This window comes from Oncorhynchus keta, chromosome 23 (genome assembly GCF_023373465.1).
Source record: "Oncorhynchus keta strain PuntledgeMale-10-30-2019 chromosome 23, Oket_V2, whole genome shotgun sequence".
Classification (NCBI taxonomy): Eukaryota; Metazoa; Chordata; class Actinopteri; order Salmoniformes; family Salmonidae; genus Oncorhynchus; species Oncorhynchus keta.
In genome coordinates, this window is record NC_068443.1 from 35,344,510 (window position 1) to 35,366,948 (window position 22,439).

The 22,439-nt window shown below is 42.7% G+C and overlaps 1 protein-coding gene across 10 annotated transcripts in view; it reads right to left on the reverse strand.

Moving 5' to 3' along the window:
• dpydb (dihydropyrimidine dehydrogenase b) overlaps nt 1–22,439 on the reverse strand; it is a 151,863-nt gene that overhangs the window by 23,588 nt on the left and 105,836 nt on the right. For all 10 annotated transcript variants that reach the window (XM_052477102.1, XM_052477101.1, XM_052477100.1 and 7 more), the window contains exons 14-16: nt 17,571–17,735; nt 15,138–15,206; nt 1,745–1,828 (exon numbers count right to left, since the gene is read on the reverse strand). In XM_052477102.1, the coding sequence (XP_052333062.1) occupies nt 1,745–1,828; nt 15,138–15,206; nt 17,571–17,735 (318 nt within the window). The remainder of the gene's footprint in view (nt 1–1,744; nt 1,829–15,137; nt 15,207–17,570; nt 17,736–22,439) is intronic.

Below are 22,439 nucleotides of genomic sequence, written 5' to 3' on the forward strand. Positions count from 1 at the left end.
GTCCCCATGTGAAGTTGCAAACCGTAGTCCGGCTTTTTGGAGCACTGGTTTTGGAGCAGAGGCTTCTTTCTTGCGGAGCAGCCTTTCAGGTTATGTCAATATAGGACTCGTTTTACTGTGGATATAGATACTTTTGTACCTGTTTCTTCCAGCATCTTCACAAGGTCCTTTGCTGTTGTTCTGGGATTGATTTGCACTTTTCGCAACAAAGTACGTTAATCGCTAGGAGACAGAATGTGTCTCCTTCCTGAGTGGTATGACGGCTGCTTGGTCCCATGGTGTTTATACTTGCGTAGTATTGCTTGTACAGATGAACGTGGTATCTTCAGGGGGTTGGAAATTACTCCCAAGGATGAACCAGACTTGTGGAGGTCTACAATTTTTTTTCTGAGGTCTTGGCTGATTTCTTTTGATTTTCCCATGATGTCAAGCAAAGAGGCACTGAGTTTGAAAGTAGGCCTTGAATTGTGATACAGTGGATTATAAGTGAAATAATCTGCCTGTAAACAATTGTTGGAAAAATGTCTTGTGTCATCCATAAAGTAGATGTCCTAACCGACTCGCCCAAATACAGTTTGTTAACAAGAAAGTTGTGGAGTGGTTGAAAAACAAGTATTAATGACTCCAACCTAAAAGTATGTAAACTTCCGACTTCAACTGTATGTTGTACTCTTAATAACATCCACAGGCCTAGCCAGCGTAATGATATAATTGTGGTTCTAGTCTTTGTAAGATCTTAAATTGGTGCCACCTCCAGCAGTGAGCTCTGTTTTCAGATGGTAGCTTTTTAATAGGTCATTCCCTGTGGTTAGTTTCTGTAGCATAGCTTTTGTGCTGGGAGGTCAAAGCTTATTGTTAGCATTTCTGGAAGATGTACCAGCAAGCAGCCGTAATCCCATGCTTATGTGTCATTAAATAATTTCTCTTGCATTGTCTTAGAATCTGAAAAAGATGTCATCCTGTGTGTGTGTGTGTGCGTGTGTGTGTGTGTGTGTGTGTGTGTGTGTGTGTGTGTGTGTGTGTGTGTGTCTACCTCTCTCTCTGCGCCTATACGTGTGTGGCCACCGTCGGTGTGATTAAATGCTATTTCCTTGCTTTAGTTCACGCAGAGGTTACCTGCCAGGAGGCAGAGGCCTGTGATTAGCCTTGTGTCCTTACAGAGGGGGGATCCACACACAGTGCGGTGCCCCCTGCAGTGCTCATCATAATTTATGAGCACTGCAGGGGGCACAATGGTTCTGTCTCGTGTTTAAAGGGAAACAGACCCAAGTCCCCTGGCGATCGTAAACTGCCAGGGTAAGAAGGCGGCAGATGGAGGAAATCAAGTCAAATCGCAGCATTGCTGTTAGAAAAGCCACCAAGTGCTACATTTGTGGTAGTGATTGGATTTTTTTGGTTAAGGCCCATTTTGGGGATTTTGACACATTTGTTTAAATCGTTTTAATCTGTAACTTTTAAGGGTTTATTACAAGATGACTGTATGTATTCATCAGAGTGTTTCTCTGAATCTAAAGTGGAATTCTGTAAGAAATATTTTCGGGGTGTAACAAAATAGTATTTTCAGAGCAATTGGCTATGTGTATTGAGTGCATATTAAAGAATGGCGAACGATCGACCCAGGACAGAAAGGGTTGGATGTGGTTCAGCCGTGTTCCACGAGGAATTTAAAGGTCTAAGTAATGAAATGGTTTTGCCAGAGTGTGTGACACTGGTGGAGTGTGTGTGTCAGTGTGAGGTCAGATACCTGTCCACAGGCCAGTCCCATGCCCCTTTCTCCCATTCCATGGGGACAGGAAAGGTTGAGCTCCAGTGCATCCGCCCCGGAGTCCTAGACAGAAAAACACACACACAACCATCAGCTGCGTCTGCATCGATGTCAATGGGACATTCAGTGACAATTCGACTTAAGAGTGGAGATTAGGGTTCTCCCCGATGTGATTTCTCTGTGATAAAAGGAAACAAGGGAACATCCCAGCTCGGTTCCCAAGAGTTGTTTTGAGTACATTTTACTGTGACATGTTAAAATCTTCGCATAGCATAAATGATGACTACCGAACATAACAGTTCTCAAGTACCTGTCATGCCATCTGCAAAGAGACAAGTAAAGAAACGACACGACACATCTACATTAGTATCAGTGGCGACAGAAATAAAAACACTGCATGCATGAGCACGGGGATACCGCAGAAAAACACATTTCAAAGACAGACTCAACTGAGATGCGAACCGAGCATTGCAAAGGGAAAACGAGTGCCTAACACCTTTAAAAAAAAAACACTCTTAAAATAGCTGTGGAAACTTGTTGTTGACACGTCAAAGAAGCTATAAAATAATGGTGCTGGTGGATGGGATGGGAGAGGAGAAATGGGTAGTGGTGGTTCCTGGGAGGAAGGAGAGTAAGAAATAAGGCATTCAACAGGCAATTACACTGTGGAGAAGCGTTCTGACAATGAATCAAAATGGCGGAAGCATCGGGACGATTTCCAGAGACCCTTTATTTCTCAGTCCCATCCAGCATGTCTGCTGAATGTCAGGCCACCACAATCTATGGCCTTCCTCACAACTGACAGCCATTAGAGAGCAAGAATGAATAATAAGGGTTTTAGCCGTTCTAAAGGAGAAGGGGGAGAGAGTGGTTGGATAGCTGGATATAGCTATTTATCATAGTCAGCTTTCAGGAGAGGTGGGGGGGGCATGTTGGTCGTATGGACCTCAAACTAAACTCCATGGTTAATTAAGCTAAATGGATGGGAGAGGGGAATGTAATTGAGCCAAAAAGCAGAGGAGAGAGGACCGTTTTCCTAAAAGGGGCTGGCGGATTTCCTAAAAGCGTACTTTCATCTTTCTCTGTGGGGAGGGCATATTTTTGAAAACGGAGGGCAATGAGTAACAAAGTCTGTATACCTGTGGGTCATCGTTCAGGCAAACATAAAACATTGACTGTTATTATGGACTTGCTCATGCCAAAAAGAATTGTGTGAAAGACAGCATATCTGCATCATTTGATCGCCTGCCATCCCTAACATTTCCACATACACTAAGTCATTAATGTTGACGAGTTAGTACACCCTGTGGCCGTGAGCTCACCTGATTGCGCCAGTCAATGTAAATGGCATCAGACAGCCTTGGATAGTGCTAAACACTAGACATCAACATTCTAATAACCAAGACAATAGAAGGAAGGGAAGCGCTGCTAGGGTGCACAATAGGCTTGGGAGATAGAAAGTGCTCTTTGGTAAAAGGGGTTCATTGGTCATCAAAAAAGGACCAAGGCACTCCTCGTATCATTAAAATGCTTTTATTTGTATGGCATGTCGAATGGAAATCAAGATTTTAGAACTCGTCTTCGTCAGGGAGTACAACGACTGCCTTGGTCCTACTCACATGTGACCTTGGCGTACAAGGACAGTTACCACTGAATTAACAAACGTTTCCCCATTGGCACAAGTGAGCCCTACTGTCTGGTGTCACACAGTACATCTACGTTGAGTTCTCTGAAAGGCTCCGATTCACTGCTTTTCATCTTTACGCATTAAGTTTAAGCTGTCCAGAATGATGGACGCTGTGTGTGTGTGTCTGTTTATGTTTGTCTGTGAGAGCAGGTGTATCTCATTTTGCCTGTGAACATCTCAGGGCTCTGCAGATACGCTCCACTTCAGAGCCAGAGGCCTCAACACGCACGCCCGCACCACACACACACACACACACACACACACACACACACACACACACACACACACACACACACACACACACACACACACACACACACACACACACACACACACACACACACACACACACACAGCTCATTTATTAGGGCTGACGTTAACTTCGACAGAGTTTAAGTACCCCAGCTTGATCAAAGCTAAACTAGCCCTCACTATCGAAAATGTTATCACATCAAGGCTGCTTTGATAGACAATTCATCTGGTAAAATAAAAAGCATTTTTGAATGAATTCATGGCTGACATTAATAAAGGCCTCTTCAGTTGGAGAGACTCAAAGCTGAAAGACAGTTTGAGTAAGTCTTGTTGGAGAATATCTGTTTGAGGCCTGCTAGCAACAGTACAGCCCCTTACCAGACCATAAGCTCTAGTGGTTAGGAACAGCCTCACCAGGAGTAAGAGTCTGGCCATGATAGGCATAACTCACCTCTGTAGGATGTCAAGTGCTTTATAGCTAGCTAACAGTCCCATGTTGTAGGGAATCCATCCGTTACAGTTTTTCTCAATCAACATACAAGCTATTGTTGGATCTGTGTTGAGACGTACAACGGAACGGCGATGATCAAATGCTCAAATACATTTTCAGAACTTCTGATCTTGCCTTAGTACCTGACTTGCATATCTTAGACCACATTTAGCAAAACTTGAAATACAAATGTTCTCGGTGAACACAAAATTCACTGTTAAGTGTTTTGTTCACAGAATATAAACACATTGTTTTCACCAGAAGAGAAACGTGTGAAATTATGTTCTCTGTTTCCAGTGCAGTAGTATCAGTAAATGCTACTGCACAAAATTCGAAATCACGCCGTCAGTATCACACTATGTACAATATATGGAAAGATCTAGGCATTGGGGACTGTCTAATTGTTTGCATTTTTTATAATATTGGGGGCATGCAGAGATCGAAGTTGGGTTACTCCTAAGTCATCAGATTCAACACTGTGACCTTCTAAGCTTTACTTAGGTGTGGATTAAGGCCTGTACAGTGCCTTCGGAAAGTATTTAGATCCCTTGACTTTTTCCACATATTGTTACGTTACAGCCTTATTCTAAAATGCATTAAACTAAACAATTCCTCATCAATCTACACACAATACAACCTAAACGAAAAAGCGAAAACAGGTTTTTAGAAATGTTTGCAAAAACAGAAATACATTATTTACATAAGTATTCCGACCCTCTGCTGTGAGACTCAAAATTGAGCTCAGGTGCATCCTGTTTCCATTGATCATCCTTGAGATGTTTCTACAACTTGATTGGAGTCCACCTGTGGTAAATTCAATTAATTAGATATTATTTGGAAAGGCACACACCTGTCTATATAAGGTCCCACAGTTGACAGTGCATGTCAGAGCAAAAACCAAGCCATGACCAAGGAATTATCCATAGAGCTCCGAGACAGGATTGTGTCGAGGCACAGATTTGCAGAAGGGTACCAAAAAATGTCTGCAGCGTTGAAGGTCCCCAAAAACACAGTGGCCATCCATCATTCTTAAATGGAAGAAGTTAAGGAACCACCAAGACTCTTCCTAGAGCTAGCCGTCCGTCCAAACTGAGCAATCGGGGGAGAAGGGCCTTGGTCAGGGAGGTGACAAAGAACCCATTGGTCACTCTGACAGAGTTCCAGGGTTCTTCTGTGAATATGGGAGAATCTTACAGAAGGACTACCATCTCTGCAGTACTCCACTAATCAGGCTTTTATGGTAGAGTGACCAGACGAAAGCCACTCCTGAGTAAAAGGCAAATGACAGCCCACTTGGAGTTTGCCAAAAGGCACGTAAAGTCTATCAGACCGTGAGAAACAAGATTCTCTGGTCTGATGAATCCAAGAATTGAACTCTTTGGCCTGAATGCTAAGCGCCACGTCTGGAGAAAACCTGGAACCATCCCTACGGTTGTAATTGTCTGGGTGTAGCTGGTGCAGAGGAGTCTGGCACAGGACAGCAGAGATGCGTAACACAAGTAACTTTACTCAAATATTCCAATAACATGTCGTAATACCGAGCCCACAATAACGGACCGAACATACATAAAACAATCACGCCCAAAAACCATGGGGAAAACAGAGTGTTACATAATAAACATGTAATTGGGGAATTGAGACCAGGGGTGTAAAACAAAGACAAAACAAATGGAAAATTAAGGGTGGATCGACAATGGCTAGAAGGCCGGTGACGCCGACCACCAAACACCGCCCGAACAAGGAGAGGGACCGACCTTGGCGGAAGTCGTGACAACAGTGAAGCATGGTGGTGGCAGCATCATGCTGTAGGGATGTTTTTCAGTGGCAGAGACAGGGAGACTTGTCAGGGTTGGGGGAAAGATGAATGGAGCAAAGTACAGAGAAATCCTGTTTTTGCTTTGTCATTATGGGGTATTGCGTGTAGGTTGATAAGGGAAAAAACTATTTAATCAATTTTAGGATAAGGCTGTAACGTAAACAAAATGTGGAAAGCCTACAAAAAAAATTGCAAACCAGCCTTTGTATTGAATACATAGAATTGGATTGTGATGATACTGATGAATGAATCCTGCAATCAATGTGCAGGAATAATATTTGATTTGATGTGTATGAAATTGTTTGGTGAAATATGCATTAAAGAAACGTAATTGACCATAATTCTGCACCTTGGGATAGTTGTACTTCCAATTTTGATCATAATTATTTAGTGACTGCAAAATCTAGTAGAATTTTCAAAAGACATACTAACTTTCTGTTTGGTCTGCTTGGACTGAAGAGATAAGTATGGTGCATCTACATCTGTATTGCTTGCTGTTTCTGTATAAGCACTTTGTGACAACTGCTGATGTAAAAGAGCTTAAAAATACATTTGATTGATTGATTGAGTGATCGGTTGTGTTAATCTTGTTAAGACAACCAATCTTGTTCTTTCGATTAATGTACTTGCAATTTTTATTATATTATATGGTTTTGATGAATGTATTTATATTGAGAGAAATCAACAACATTTTGAAAACGCATTTACTGTTTTGCCAAAGGCCACAGAGTTCTATGTCTTGTGAACTCTGTTTGAAAATTGTCAACATTGTTCCAAAAAATGCTTTAATGAGATTGAGAAAAACTGTAAATGTGTGTCAAGTGTGCTACCTCTCCGGCCTCTAGGTCACTAGGCTGCTCGTTATGGCGCACACCTGTCACCATCGTTATGCGCACCTGCATGTCATTAGACTCACCTGGACTCCATCACTTCCCTGATTATCTTCCTTATATATGTCACTCCCTTTGGTTTCTTCCCCAGCCGTAATTGTTTCTGTTTCAGTTTCATGTCTGTGCGTTGTTCGTGTTTCTTGTTTTGTATTATGTTTAATTTATTTATGAAATGATTCGCTCACAGAACTTTCTTCCCGACTCCCAGTGCACACATTACAATGTGACTCGTGTCGTTTCAGGAAACTAGGCGTATGTCGCAAGTCATCACTTCACAGGAGAGGCATTTGAACATAACGTAAAAAAATAAATCTAAATGCGTTTTTTGTCAGAAATACATTCTGGAACATGTGAACTATCATGTGCCTTCACAAGAAACGTGTATGCCATCTGTAAATACAAATACAATTGTTAAATTGCGAGCCTAGTTGGTTTAGTCACGGAAAAGGTCAGGAACCTTCCCGCTAGCCATGATTGGCAGAGATAATGGATGGGCTGGACATGCCAAGAGATGAATGTCAGATTGGTCAGCCATGTAGCACGCTTTTGTTTATAACATGAGCTGGTCAGTATGTGTAGGTAATCCTTTCTAACGCAGCGTTTAAAAAAATATATATCACGTAGTAGAACTGCATAAGTTTTGCTCTAAACTTTCTGAAGGACCAAGTTTTGAAATCAGTGGACGCCCGGTGGAAATAGAGTATGATAGCTAAGGAGATGGAGAAAATTCTGGCGTTTGATTGCAAATATGCAGAGGGATTCGGAAAGAGAACACAGAAGGCTGTTGTATGAAACCTGTCTCCAGATTATATCTTCAAACTAAGGACTACCATGGTATCCGTGACAGAGAGGAAGAAGTGTCCAGCCATAGAGGTCCTGGATGTCCAGCCATGGAAGATAGTCTAGCTAGCTACATTTTCAGATATTATACATTTCTAATTTTGTCAGAAATGTGTTTTCATTTTAAGTTATTAAAGCATACTGTTAGCTGGCTGGCTCGCTAGATAATGTTATGTGTATGAACTGTGTATTAATATTATTCGTATCTCAGAGCCATTTGCATTACTAGTCAGCCTAATATTAGCTCGCTAACATTGGTAAGATACCTGCAGATTCATGCAGGGTATTAATGTTATGAGTTGGGATTATGGTTAATTATTTAGCTAGCTATCTAGCTAGCTAACATTTTTATTTTTTATTTTACCGTTATTTTACCAAGTAAATTGACTGAAAACACCTTCTCATTTACACCAACGACCTGGGGATAAGTTACAGGGGAGAGGACGGGGATGAACGAGCCAATTGTAAATTGGGGATTGAACCTGGATTGAACCTGGTTGGTTAGCTACCTGCAGATTCATGCAATGTAGTAACGTTATGAGTTGGGATTATGGTTCATTCTTTAGCTAGCAAGCTACATGTTTAAACTAAAGACTCCACTAGGCAAGGAACCAATTCACTACACTGTCTGTATGCACCTTCCTGTGCATGTGACAAATAAACTTTGATTTTATTTGATGTAGTATGTGTTTACCAGAGACAGCAATGTGAAGAATATGCACCAAAGTCAAATTAGGATATAACATTAGGCCAGACAGTATCCAAGTTCTAAAAATTCTCCGGAAGAATGTCCTGCTTTTGTTTCGCCATTAACTTGTAAATACTGATCTTTTGTGAGTTTATTTTCCTGTAATAATGAAGGCAAATGAGTGAAAGTGAAGATGTTGTCAGCTATATGATATGGTCATTATTTGAACTGGCAAGCCAGCTAACTTAGCATTAGCTAGTTAGCTAACAAGCTAGAAACGAACCCAAAGATAGTTTAGAAGGTTGCTTTTAGTTGCATGGTTTGCTAGGTTGACATATACAGTACTACATTCATTAATAGAGTTCATTGGTCTTAAAATACACTAGTTATGCTATTTTGGACCACCAGGCTGCTGATGTCATGTATTTATACTTTTTCATAAGGACAATGATACGTTTGATGTCAGACGACAATAGAATGTTCTTGATGTCATTGCGACAACTGTCAATAGACATATTATAAACCAGCCTTTAGTCTTGAAATCGTTGTTTGTTTGGTACATGCCTCATGTGAATCCGGGGCAAAGGTTGAATGGGTGTAGATAAAAAGTGAAGTTACAAGTTTATTACCTTTCTAAGCAGAATTACTTTCCCATTGTTCCTCAACTGTAGTGTATGATATAACATGTTCTAGCTCCGAGACTTTTATCCAAAAAACACAATTTCAAATTTTGCTACATAAGACCGAATCGAGCCACAAACACCATTCCCTAGCAATGAAATACTGTGCCACTACTACTACCATTATCAATCACCACAGTGGATTTAGCATGCCTGATGCAAACACAACAGTGTTGGTTTCACATCAATAACCACGAGTTCAATAGGGCTATGTGAGGTGACAGAGCAAAGCTGAGAAGGAACGATAGAATAAAAGATAGATTTCAGAGGCAAACATCCACATCGGAGGAGAAAATGAATAACATTTTTTGTTGTTATGATTTCTTTCTTTCTCTTTCTTACACTCCCTTACTCTCTCTCTCTCTCTATCTCTCCTTTCTCTCTCTCTCTCTCTCTCTCTCTCTCTCTCTCTCTCTCTCTCTCTCTCTCTCTCTCTCTCTCTCTCTCCCTTACTCTCTCACTCTCCCCTCACTCTCTCCCTTACTCTCTCTCTCTATCTCTCTCCTTTCTCTCTCACTCTCCCCTCACTCTCTCCCTTACTCTCTCTCTCTCTCTCTCTCTCCTTTCTCTCTCACTCTCCCCTCTCTCTCACTCTCCCCTCACTCTCTCCCTTACTCTCTCTCTCTATCTCTCTCCTTTCTCTCTCACTCTCCCCTCACTCTCTCCCTTACTCTCTCTCTCTATCTCTCTCCTTTCTCTCTCACTCTCCCCTCACTCTCTCCCTTACTCTCTCTCTCTATCTCTCTCCTTTCTCTCTCACTCTCCCCTCCCTCTCTCCCTTACTCTCTCTCTCTCTATCTCTCTCCTTTCTCTCTCACTCTCCCCTCACTCTCACCCTTACTCTCTCTCTCTATCTCTCTCCTTTCTCTCTCACTCTCCCCTCACTCTCTCCCTTACTCTCTCTCTCTCTATCTCTCTCCTTTCTCTCTCACTCTCCCCTCCCTCTCTCCCTTACTCTCTCTCTATCTCTCTCCTTTCTCTCTCACTCTCCCCTCACTCTCTATCTCTCTCCTTTCTCTCTCTCTCCCCTCACTCTCTCCCTTACTCTCTCTCTCTCTCTATCTCTCTCCTTTCTCTCTCACTCTCCCCTCACTCTCTCCCTTACTCTCTTCCTCCCCTTCTCTCGCTCATCTTTTCCCTCCCTCCCTCCCTCCCTCCCTCCCTCCCTCCCTCCCTCCCCTCCCTCCCTCCCTCCCTCCCTCCCTCCCTCCCTCCTCACTCACTCACTCACTCACTCACTCACTCACTCACTCACTCACTCACTCACTCACTCAAATTCTCCCTCCCCTCTCCCTAAATGTATTTTTTATTTTTTACATTGGATAAAAATGAACTCTGTTTGAAACATTGTTACAAAAAATGCTTGTATGTGATTGAGATAAACTGTAAATACCATTCCCTAGCAATTAAATACTATGCCACTACTACTACTACTATTATCAATGATCACAATGTTTTTAGCGCTTCCTGATGCAAACACAACAGTGTTGGTTTCACATCAATAACCATGAGTTCAATAGGGCTATGTGAGGTGACAGAGCAAAGGAACGACAGAAGAAATGAAAAAACATTTTATGATTTATTCCCTCTCTCCATTACTCTCTCTCTCTCTCTTTATCTCTCTTTCTCTCTCTCTCTCCATTACTATCGACCTCTCTTCCTTACTCTCTCTAAGAATAATAAGAATAAGAAATAAAAGTAATTAAAGAGCAGCAGTAAAATAACAATAGCGAGACTATATACAGGGGGGTACTGGTACAGAGTCAATGTGCGAGGGCACAGGTCAGTTGAGGTAATATGTACATTTAGGCAGAGTTATTAAAGTGACTATGCATAGATTATAACAGAGAGTAGCAGCGGTGTAAAAGAGGGGGAAGGGGGGCGATGCAAATAGTCTGGGTAACCATTTGATTAGATGTTCAGGAATCTTATGATTTGGAGGTAGAAGCTGTTTAGAAGCCTCTTGGACCTAGACTTGGCGCTCCGGTGCCACTTGCTGTGTGGTAGCAGAGAGAATAGTGTAAGACTAGGGTGGCTGGAGTCTTCGACAATTTTTAGGGCCATCCTCTGACACCGCCTGGTATAGAGGTCCTGCATGGCAGGAAGCTTGGCCCCAGTGATGTACTGGGCTGTTCACACTACCCTTTGTAGTGCCTTGAGGTCGGAGACCGAGCAGTTGCCATACATGGCAGTGATGTAACCTGTAATGCTCTCAATGTGCCGCTGTATAACTATTCATGAAAATCGCAAATGAAATTAAATAAATATATTGGCTCTCAAGCTTAGCCTTTTGTTAACAACACTGTCATCTCAGATTTTCAAAATATGCTTTTCAACCATAGCTAAACAAGCATTTGTGTAAGAGTATTGATATCTAGCATAGCATTAAGCCTAGCATTCGGCAGGCAACATTTTCACAAAAACAAGAAAAGCATTCAAATAAAATCATTTACCTTTGAAGAACTTCGGATGTTTTCAATGAGGAGACTCTCAGTTAGATAGCAAAAGTTTTTCCAAAAATATTATTTGTGTAGGAGAAATCGCTCCGTTTTGTTCATCACGTTTGGCTAAGAAAAAAAACTGAAAATTCAGTCATCACAACGCAAACATTTTTCCAAATTAACTCCATAATATCGACAGAAACATGGCAAACGTTGTTTAGAATCAATCCTCAAGGTGTTTTCACATATCTATTCGATGATAAGTCACTCGTGGCAGTTTGGTTTCTCCTCTGTTCAAAATGGAACAATGCACGCACCTGGAGATTACGCAACAGTTTTGACGGAGGACACCGAGCGGACACCTGGTAAATGTAGTCTGGACTATGTATTTTTGTAAATAACAGCTGGTGCATGATATGTAAGGAAGACTCAAGCTATTGCTCACCTGAGGTAGAGTATCTCATGATAAGCTGTAAACCACACTATCTACCTAGAGAGTTTACATCTGTATTTTTCGTAGCTGTGTACATACCACCACAGACTGAGGCTGGCACTAAGACAGCATTGAATGAGCTGTATTCCGCTGTAAACAAACAAGAAAACGCTCACCCAGAGGTGGCGCTCCTAGTAGCCGGGGACTTTAATGCAGGGAAACTTAAATCTGGTTTACCAAATTTCTATCAGCATGTTAAATGTGCAACCAGAGGGAAAAAACTCTGGAACACCTTTACTCCACACATAGAGATGCATACAAAGCTCTTCCTCGCCCTCAATTTGACAAATCTGACTATAATTCTATCCTCCTGATTCCTGCTTACAAGCAAAAATTTAAGCAGGAAGCACCAGTGACTAGATCCATAAAAAGCGGTCAGATGAAGCAGATGCTAAGCTACATGACTGTTTTGCTAGCACAGACTGGAATATGTTTCGGGATTCCACCAATGATATTGAGGAGTACACCACATCAGTCATTGGCTTCATCAATAAGCACATTGTCCCCACATTACAGACTACAAAGAGAAGCACACCCGAGAGCTGCCCAGTGACACGAGCCTACCAGATGAGCTAAACTACTTCTATGCTCGCTTCGAGGCAAATAACACTGAAACATGCATGAGAGCACCAGCTGTTCAGGAAGACTGTGTGATCACACTCTCTGCAGCTGATGTGAGTAAGACCTTTAAACAGGTCAAGATTCACAAGGCCGCAGGGTCAGACAGATTACCAGGACGTGTACTGCGAGCATGCGCTGACCTTCTGGCAAGTGTCTTCACTGACATTTTCAACCTCTCCCTGTCCGAGTCTGTAATACCAGCATGTTTCAAGCAGACCACCATAGTGCCAAGACCACTAAAGTAACCTTCCTAAAGTACTACTGACCAGTAGCACTCATGTCTGTAGCCATGAAGTGCTTTGAAAGACTGATCATGGCTAACATCAACACCATTATCCCAGAAACCCTAGACCCACTCCAATTTGCATACCGCACCAACATATCCACAGATGATACAATCTCTATTGCACTCCACACTGCCCTTTTCCACTTGGGCAAAAGGAACACCTATCTAAGAATGCTATTAATTGACTACCTCTCAGCGTTCAACACTGTAGTGCCCTCAAAGCTCATCAATAAGCTAAGGACCCTGGGACTAAACACCTCTCTCTGCAACTGGATCCTGGACTTCTTGTAGGTCCGCCCCCAGGTGATAAAGGTAGGTAACAACACATCTGCCACACTGATCCTCAACACAGGGGCACCTCAGGGGTGCATGCTCAGTCCCCTCCCGTACTCCCTGTTCACTCAGGACTGCACGGCCAGGCATGACTCCAACACCATCCTTAAGTTTGCCGATAACACAACAGTGGTAGGCCTGACCACTGACAATGACGAGACAGCCTATAGGGAGGAGGTCAGAGACAACAACCTCTCACTCAAGATGATCAAGACAAAGGAGATGATTGTGGACTACAGGAAAAAGAGGACTGAGCACGCCCCCATTCTCATCGACTGGGCTGCAGTGGAGTCGGTTGAGAGCTTCAAGTTCCTTGGTGTCCACATCATCAACAAACTAGCATGGTCCAAGCACACCAAGAAAGTTGTGAAGAGGGCACAACAAAACATATTCCCCTCAGGAGAGTGAAAAGATTTGGCATATATAATTACGCTCCCGGACACGGGATTGCTCGTCGCAACAGGTTAATCTTCCGCATAGGTCATCGATTTTATTTTCCAAAGATTGCACGTTTGCTAGCAGAATGGAAGGAAGTGGGGGTTTATTCAATTGCTGACGAATTCTCAGAAGGCAGCCTGCCCTCTGGCCCCTTTTACATCGCGTCCTCTTCACGCAAATCACAGAGATCTGGGCCTGCTCCCGAGAAAGCAGTATATAATTTGCGTCGGGCTCGTCAGACTCGTTAAAGGAAGAAAAAAGGATTCTGCCTGCCCGTGGTGAGTAATCTCAGTCCTGATTTCCAGAAGTTATTTTCGGTCATAAGAGACAATAGTGGCAACATTATGTACAAAATGTCCTTTTAAAGTCTATATAAACTAGAGACCTGCAGTGTTTGTCTCTATACCCTGGTGAAGACAGTTTGGCTGTCAAAACTTTGGTATTCAGTTATTGCATCTGAGCTCCTAGATTGTGAGGCTCTACTTTTCTTTTTCAAGGTTTCACATCAATAACCATTAGTTCAATAGGGCTATCTCTCTCTCTCTCACACATACTCTCTCTCTTCTCTCTCTCTCTATGATTTAGTCCCTCTCCCTCTCCCTTACTCTCTCCCTCGTTCTCTCCCCCTCTCAATCTCTCTCCCCATCTCTCGCTTGTTCTCTTTCTCTCTCTCTCTCCCCCTCTCTCCCTCTCTTTATCTCTCTCTCTCTCCCCCCCTGCTTGTGAACTCTGTTTGGAAGATCGACAACATTGTTCCAAAAAATGTTTGTATGAGATTGAGAAAAACTGTAAATACCATTCCCTAGCTATGAAATACTATGCCACTACTACTACCATTATCAATCATCACAGTGGTTTTAGCATGCCTGATGCAAACACAACAGTGTTGGTTTCACATCAATAACCACGAGTTCAATAGGGCTATGTGAAGTGACAGAGCGAAGCTGAGAAGGAACGATAGGAGAAACGATATATTTCAGAGGCAAACGTCCACATCTGAGGAGAAAAAGAACACAAAAAAATAGTTTTATGATTTATTCCTCAGTTTGTGAGCACAGTGGGTTTCTGTTGCCTCTGAGACGTAAATCCGATGCTATCTAATGCAAATTTAATGTAAGAAGCTGCTTTTTCTCAAAGAAACCAATGAGGCTTTAAGCCATGAATATGGATACCGGTCTATTTCAGAGTGATATTCTTTAAGGTATCTGTTATCTGTTTTTTTAAAACATATTGACATGCATGTTTTTAGAGAAGACAAAGGAACTCATTTAAATCCATTTGTTTGGTACAAAACAGTTGGCCCAAAAGAATGTGAATGGATCAAATTGAACACTCACTTTCTTGACTCTTTCTTGAAGTCCAGCCCTGTAAAGTCAGGTTATATTCTGAACCAACAGACAACACAAAATGGACTCACCTCTGCCATTTTAGTAAGCTCAACCCAGTCGGCTTTGTTGTAACCGCACATGATGCTCGAGATGACAATCTGAAAAATAGAGAGAGGAGAGAGAGAAAGAGAGAAAGAACGAGAGAGAGAGAGAAGATTAAGAGAGAGAAAGGGAGAGAGAGAGAGAGGGAGGGAGAGAGAAAGAGAGAGAGAGGGCAAGTAACAACTGTGATTTCACCTGCTGTGCCTTATCTTGTCTGAGAGCCTGAGAACACATAGTGTTTTCAAAGACTACACAAACATCTGAGAGAATAACAGAGGAACAATATAATGTGTCTTTCGCCCATCAGTCCTCCGCACTCAATCCTCAACGGTCCTCAGTCCTGTTGTGGAAACTATAATCTACCCATAAAGTAGGGGAGATATAACTCTCCCTTTTATTGCTCTGGATTTTAAAAGACACAAATAGGCTGATGTGTCCACAATGCACAGAGGGACATGCCTGCCTGTGATGTAAGTGTGTGTTTGATTTTATAGATCCTGCATCTTTCCATGTCCGTATTGTTGGAGACTTGTGATAACCCTTCATCCTCTTTACCATGGGAGTCGGCTACTGAACTGCAAATATTGATTACGGGCCAGTTGAAGTGGAAATTAATAGCAAACAATGCTACGTTTCTCCCCCTGATCCACTCTCAAGTGGCACACGCTACGTACAGTGTCCAGACTATTGTTGGTGAAAACGTCTTCAGTATCTACACACATTGTTTGAAGACAGAAGGAAAGGGACAAGACAGACAAACGTACATGCAGACGTGCCGACAGACAGACTGACAGGTGGTGTGCACGGCAGTAGAACCGTTCGAGCTGGACCCCATCCCGAGGAGACGGTTTACAGGGGCAGAGTGAATTGCAGCGATAGTGGGGCATGTGTCTGTCTGTTTGTCCGTCCATCCGCCGGCTTGCCTGTCTGTCCGTCTGCCTGTCTGTCTGCGAGGAGCAGAGCCTAGCAGGGGGATCCTCCTGTTATCTCTTTAATAATGGAGTAGTGTGAGTAAGTGAGCCCATCCACCAACACCCTCTACACTGCCTCTCCAAGGACCCCCGGCAACACGGCAACTGTCAATCACCGCTGATATGGAGATATTAGAAGAGGGGAGGATGGGGCTGCACCTTTTCACTTTCTTCCCGCTCCTTATTTCTCCCTTTATTCTGTCTCCCTCCTGCTCCCTCTCCCTCTCTCTCTCTCCCTTCCTTTCTGTCAATTTGTCCCTATGTTTCCCTGGTAGTCTCTCTTTCTCTTCCCTTTTTTACAATTCCATTCCTCAGGTGCAGCATTATTACAGGCATGCCCGCTGCCTGTAAAACCTGACACACACACACACACACACACACACACACACACACACACACACACACACACACACACACACACACACACACACACACACACACACACACACACACACACACACACACACACACACACACACACACACACACACACACACACACACACACACACACACACACACACCACTCCACAGTCTCAATCAGTCCCCGCAAGGGAGAGGTGTCTCAACCTCCCCAGCCCCTACAATTTCTCATCATTTGGGGAGGGCTTTTGTTATTAATCACTCCCCTTCTCTGAGTATTCATTTTGCCGAGCGGAATACGCCGGTGACCTTTAACCTCCGGGAGGCACGCGCTGGGATGAGTTTGGCTCTGCCTTCACCAAGGCCCCTTCAAAGCAACACAGGTGGACCGAGGATGGCAACCCACAAGGTCACGTCATGTTGAAGATGAGCGTAGAGGAAAACAGGAATAATGACTGGGAATAATGGGGGAGGGAGAATGGCCTTGACCTCCCTGAAATCAATGAAAAAAAATTAATGGATGTCTCTCAATGGGAACTACATATTTATGTTTTACTGCATTGGTAAGTAATTTGGGGAGGATGGAACAAGGGGATGGGCTCTGGCAACCAGGTAAAGGAAATAACAGGAGGATGAAGGTCGGAAGAGATCAATTGTGAAGAGGATTTCTGGACCTGAGCTTGGTGTAGAAGCACAGCAGTGTAATACAGTGTAATCACTGTAGACTAAATGGGACAGTCTGACATGGATATACAGTAAATACCCCTACAGGAAACACAAATAATCCCTGAGGAGGTGGGTATTATGTTCAATGAGACAGGCTCACTGCATTTTTCACTGTAATTCATTCTGGACTAAATACATGTTTGAGTGACATTTATTTAGCTGAAAAAGACTGGTTGAGTCTTCAAATAGTAAACTACAGAACCGAACCAAGCTAAACTAAGCTGTACTGTGCTGGCCTGGTTACGCATCCACCAAAGTTGTTACTGGAAGAAAGCTGAAAAGACTATGTGAGAGTATTGTAGCACAAATCGGTTCCAATAGATAGTGTGAAATGGGCATCTGTGGAAAAGAGCGAACTCACATTCTTGGGAAAGTCTGTCTTCAGCTCTTTGACACCCTGGCACCAGTAGGCAGCCGTCTTCTCACTGATCAGTTCGATGTTGAGGAAGGAGCCCTGTCCGGGGCCGAACACATGACCTGACGTGGTGCCACGCACGATACGGGGAGAAACATTAGTCACCAGGTCCTGTGGGAAGAATCATAGGAATGAGAGAAATGACGCTCCAAGAAACAAAATAGCTGACTGTTTTGTTAGGTCAGGCCAGTGATGGAACGAGCGAGATTGATCCATTACCATGAGAGTCAGGATTTTTTCCTGGCTATAACCGTTCAGTATAATTCGGGCTGTGGTGGAATTATTGTAATCAAAAGGAGAGCCTTTTAGATTTCTTCAAAACAATCAACTTTATTATTTAATTACTGCACTCCTGGAGGTGATCACTGAGAACTCAACGAGCTGGTTCTAGCCACAGCATTTTATAGCAAAGTCCATCCTCCTTCAGTCTACATGACAAACAACAGATGTATGGAATGGATCACAAGGTTAAGATTTGCATGAAAGATACTTAGAATTCACAGCAGACAGTATCTGCTGTAAAAACAGTTCTCATTGTGTAAATACCAGGGTCTGTCCCCCAACTCCACTGGAGCCATCTCTCCCTGGTACCCCAGTACAGAAACATTAACTCATGTTCTGGAATGCGGTGTCACCCAAAGACATTGTAAATCTTCTAGAGGCCCATCCTCAGTAGAACACACACAGATGAGCGTTCTAACAACCCTTTATTCTGTTTCATAAAACAACCATTTGATGCAATAACAGCATTATAACATAATCTTGTAATTTACACCATAGAGCTCAGAGTTGTTCCTTGTCAGGCCAATTGGTCAACAAAATCACCTGCTGACATGACTCAGCTGCATGAACAACATGACATTACATCTTATGAATAAGAGGGAGGTGCATGGTCAATATTTGATAACTATAATGTCACTTAAAAAATGCTGGCTTCAATTGTGAATCTGAATGTCATGTTTGATTCAAAGCCAATGTGAAGAGCTGTTGAATCTAAAGAAGCACCACTCATATTCATGATATACAGTTACTTATAAATTCACCACGGAGACATTGATTTTTGAAGATGTTTCATTCTGCTCTGGTTACTATTACCAATTAGTAGAAACCAATTTGCATAATTGAATAAAAAAAACGAGCCCATATCAAACAATTGCAACAATAACACACTAATAGATGTAATGATATTTGGTTTATGCAGTATCTTTAGTGATAGAAAGTAATGCAGACATAATCTGCAATAGGTTTAGAATCCTAAACTCCTAAACGAATGCTATCGTGGCAAAAATTCAAGAGAGCATCACAGCCAACAGTAGAATTCATTGTGATCACGCATTTGTTTCCCTGTGACATCTGCTGTGTTCACTGCTAATAGCTGGGCTTTATCCACAGGGCAATGTTTGAAGGATTTAGCTCAGCGCTGCACTGTGAGTTCAGTCAACTATGAAGGCAGCTCCTCGCTAGCTAACCCTGATGAAGTGCAAGACAAGTCAGGACAAATTGTTTGAAGTCGGCGAGTAGAAAGGAATACGAATGAGATTAGATAAAGCTCTGGACAGACGTGGGAGCCACGTCTTTCGAAGGAACAAATACAGGATGATGGGTGAAGGGTTCGGTGCGTTTGCACATACGGACTCAATCACATAAAATAGTAAAGTAATCCATAACTCCAAAACACATAGGCTAGGCTACAGTACCACACACATGCACACGCATGCACACACACACACACACGCACACGCACACGCACACGCACACACACACACCACCACCACGTAATACATGCATGCACCTGTGAAGAAAACATGGCCAGTAATCTCTGTAACAACATCAAATCAAATCAAATGGTATTTGATTAATCCGGGTGGCCAGACTATTTACCACCAATCCACATGTATTATTGTCCTCAACAAGGATTTAGATGCTATAGGTTAACAGGTCCTTTGTGTCTGGTTTTCTGCTAACCATTGGGCTATCACAACAGTCCAGGTCAACTAATCAATCCCTGCAACCTAGCACCTTTATGAACAGACGTGATAAAGAGTGCTCAGATATCACAGCCACGGCTCTAGCTCCTCCAACACAGAGACAACCAAAGATTGGCCGTCGGCCATGAGAAGGCACATTCCAGGTGATTACCGAACAGCGGTTAGTTACATGGTCTCTTCCCTCAAGACACTATTCTTTCTTTCTGCAGGGAGGAGAAGCGAGAGAGAGAATGATGGAGAGAGATAGAGAAAAAATAAAAATATACGTTTTTCAGTTGCACACCGTGCGGCCCTGGCTATTTTTAAAGCTGACACAGAAACCATTCGACCACTATTATCTCTATTACTACATCCATCAATATCGCCGGAGGGAGGGATGTACGTGGCCGGGGGTGGTGGTGGATGCTAGTAAGTGAACAATTCTCTCTCTCTCCCTCCCTCTCTACCTCTCCCCCTCTCTCTCTCTACCTCTCCCTCTACCTCTCTCTACCTCTACCTCTCTCTTTACCTCTACCTCTCTCTCTCTCTCTCCCTCTACCCCTCTCTCTACCTCTACCTCTCTCTACCTCTCTCTCTCTCTCTCCCTCCCTCTCTCTCTCTCCCTCCCTCTCTACCTCTCTCCCTCCCTCTCTACCTCTCCCCCTCTCTCTCTCTACCTCTACCTCTCTCTTTACCTCTACCTCTCTCTCTCTCCCTCTACCCCTCTCTCTACCTCTACCTCTCTCTACCTCTCTCTCTCTCTCCCTCCCTCACTCCTTTTTTCTCTCTCTCTCCTACTCTTCATGGTGAATTTAAATTCCTCTCTTTCCCCCCTCACCCCTCTCTCTCTCCCCCTCTCCCCGCTCCCTCCCTCTCTTTTTTTCTCTCTCTCTCTCTCACTCTTCATGGCGAGTTTAAATCCCTCTCTTTCTTCTCGACCTCTCTTGGTAGATGTTTTTAGTAGTCCACTTGTTGCCCTGTCCTGCCCTGTGCTGGTGGCTGACTTGCCAGCCGGGTCAAGAAGACCAAATGGAACATCCCACAGCTCAATCATACCTTCAGCTATAGCTCTGGTGCCACCATGTTCTATCTGTAGGTTAATCACCATGACCCTCGATTGAATGTTAAGCCATTTTATTCTATGTGACATTAGAGGGAGGGCAGCAGGCATATAATATATTGGGAGGTGATTCTACCTACTTTGTTCTGATTTCTTTGGTCCAGACAGGGCAAGTGACCTGCGTGTTAATTTACTTAGAGTTTTTTCTTTTCTTTCTATTTGCCACTTTGATCTATGCATTTTTCATAAACAATCTGAATCTAATCCTCCTCCCATTTGTCATCTTAAGTGGTTTCATGACCCTGTAAGTTCCGTTTAGAGGGAGAGGCATGCATACTCACGGTCTGGGCAGAGAACAGAGTTCCTAAGGGCTATGGCAAATTGCTTTCAATATCTCGTTTTTCTCTTTCAATCAGAGCCACTACAGCGCAGCAGCTTTCAGTGCCTGAAAAGGCATGTCTTGGGTATGACCTAAAATTGTCATCTTTTAAAATCAGTCCCTTTATCACTCTGGGAGATGCATTCATGCTCCCTGTGTTTCAAACTTTTTTGGCTCATTTTGGAAATATTCTTGAGATATTCATATATTTGGAAACTATAGGCAAATAAATGCATCTAGGAATGCCTAAGTGCTGAAAGTGTACAATTGAGCTTCACATATAATATGAAGCGTTTTCTTGCCAAACACGATGCAAAACTAAAAGGTAGCAACAATAACAACGAGAGTGTACTTTGAGTGAAAATGTCATTTTGTGACCTACTTCCCTAACGGTGTTATAAACAGAGACGTATCATGGGCAATTTAAACAATTAAAAATGGCCTCCGGCGATTGTTTTACTTTTACTGTTGAAAAGTGATATCCCATTGAAGTACTAAGTCATTTGAAAATGACTGCAAGAGAAATATAAGTGCCCTTGCCAAAGGGACTAAGTGGTCATAGATAACACAGACAGAATGAACACATGCTGACTTGAGAAGAATAAATAACATTGTTGAAATCAACCCCTCAGAAGGTAAACATCAGAACGACACTTCAAAAACGACGTCAACAAAGTTTGTGTATCACGAGATAGGTAAGTTTGTCCTGAGAATAGTAAACCAAGATCGACATGATTCTTGTTTTTTTTTATTCATGTGATGCAAATAATGAGCTTCACACAATTACCACAAACAACAAGCAACCAGGCAATAAATTAGCTTCTCGTGAAAAAAGAAGGCTAAACTCATAAAAATAACACCCACTGGTAATAGACAAGCATTAAAAAGTTTTTTTGTGACTGTAAATCTATAAAGTTTTGACATCTATAAAGTTCTTCCCACACACTGGTAAGTAGGCAGACTTTCACAAACATAGAATGACCAATTACATAAATCTCTCATCTGTAAATTTAGACCTGCTTTTCTTATAATGATTTAAGTTTCATACATAAACTATGAGACAGGGTTCAGCTGCCAGACAGTTGTTTTAATTAGCAAACAAAGCGATTTAACTCTTCAGTTTTCAGGGACATGGAAAAAGTGACGCTTACATAAAAGGCCCTATTTTGACAAGGCAAGAAAGGCGCTAGTTTCGTTTCAACAAGATCCTAATACTCAGTGCTTGTAGTGGAATCAATTGAGATGCCTAATTCTGTGGTGTGTGTGTGCGTACGAACACATTTTCTTCTGTGTATTTAGGTAACGCTATGGAGTTACTCTGGCCTGTACCTGAATACCTGTGCTACACCAGCAGCAAAGGCCTCTGGGAGGGGGAGGAGCCACCCACACTGCATCTCCTATGAGATCAC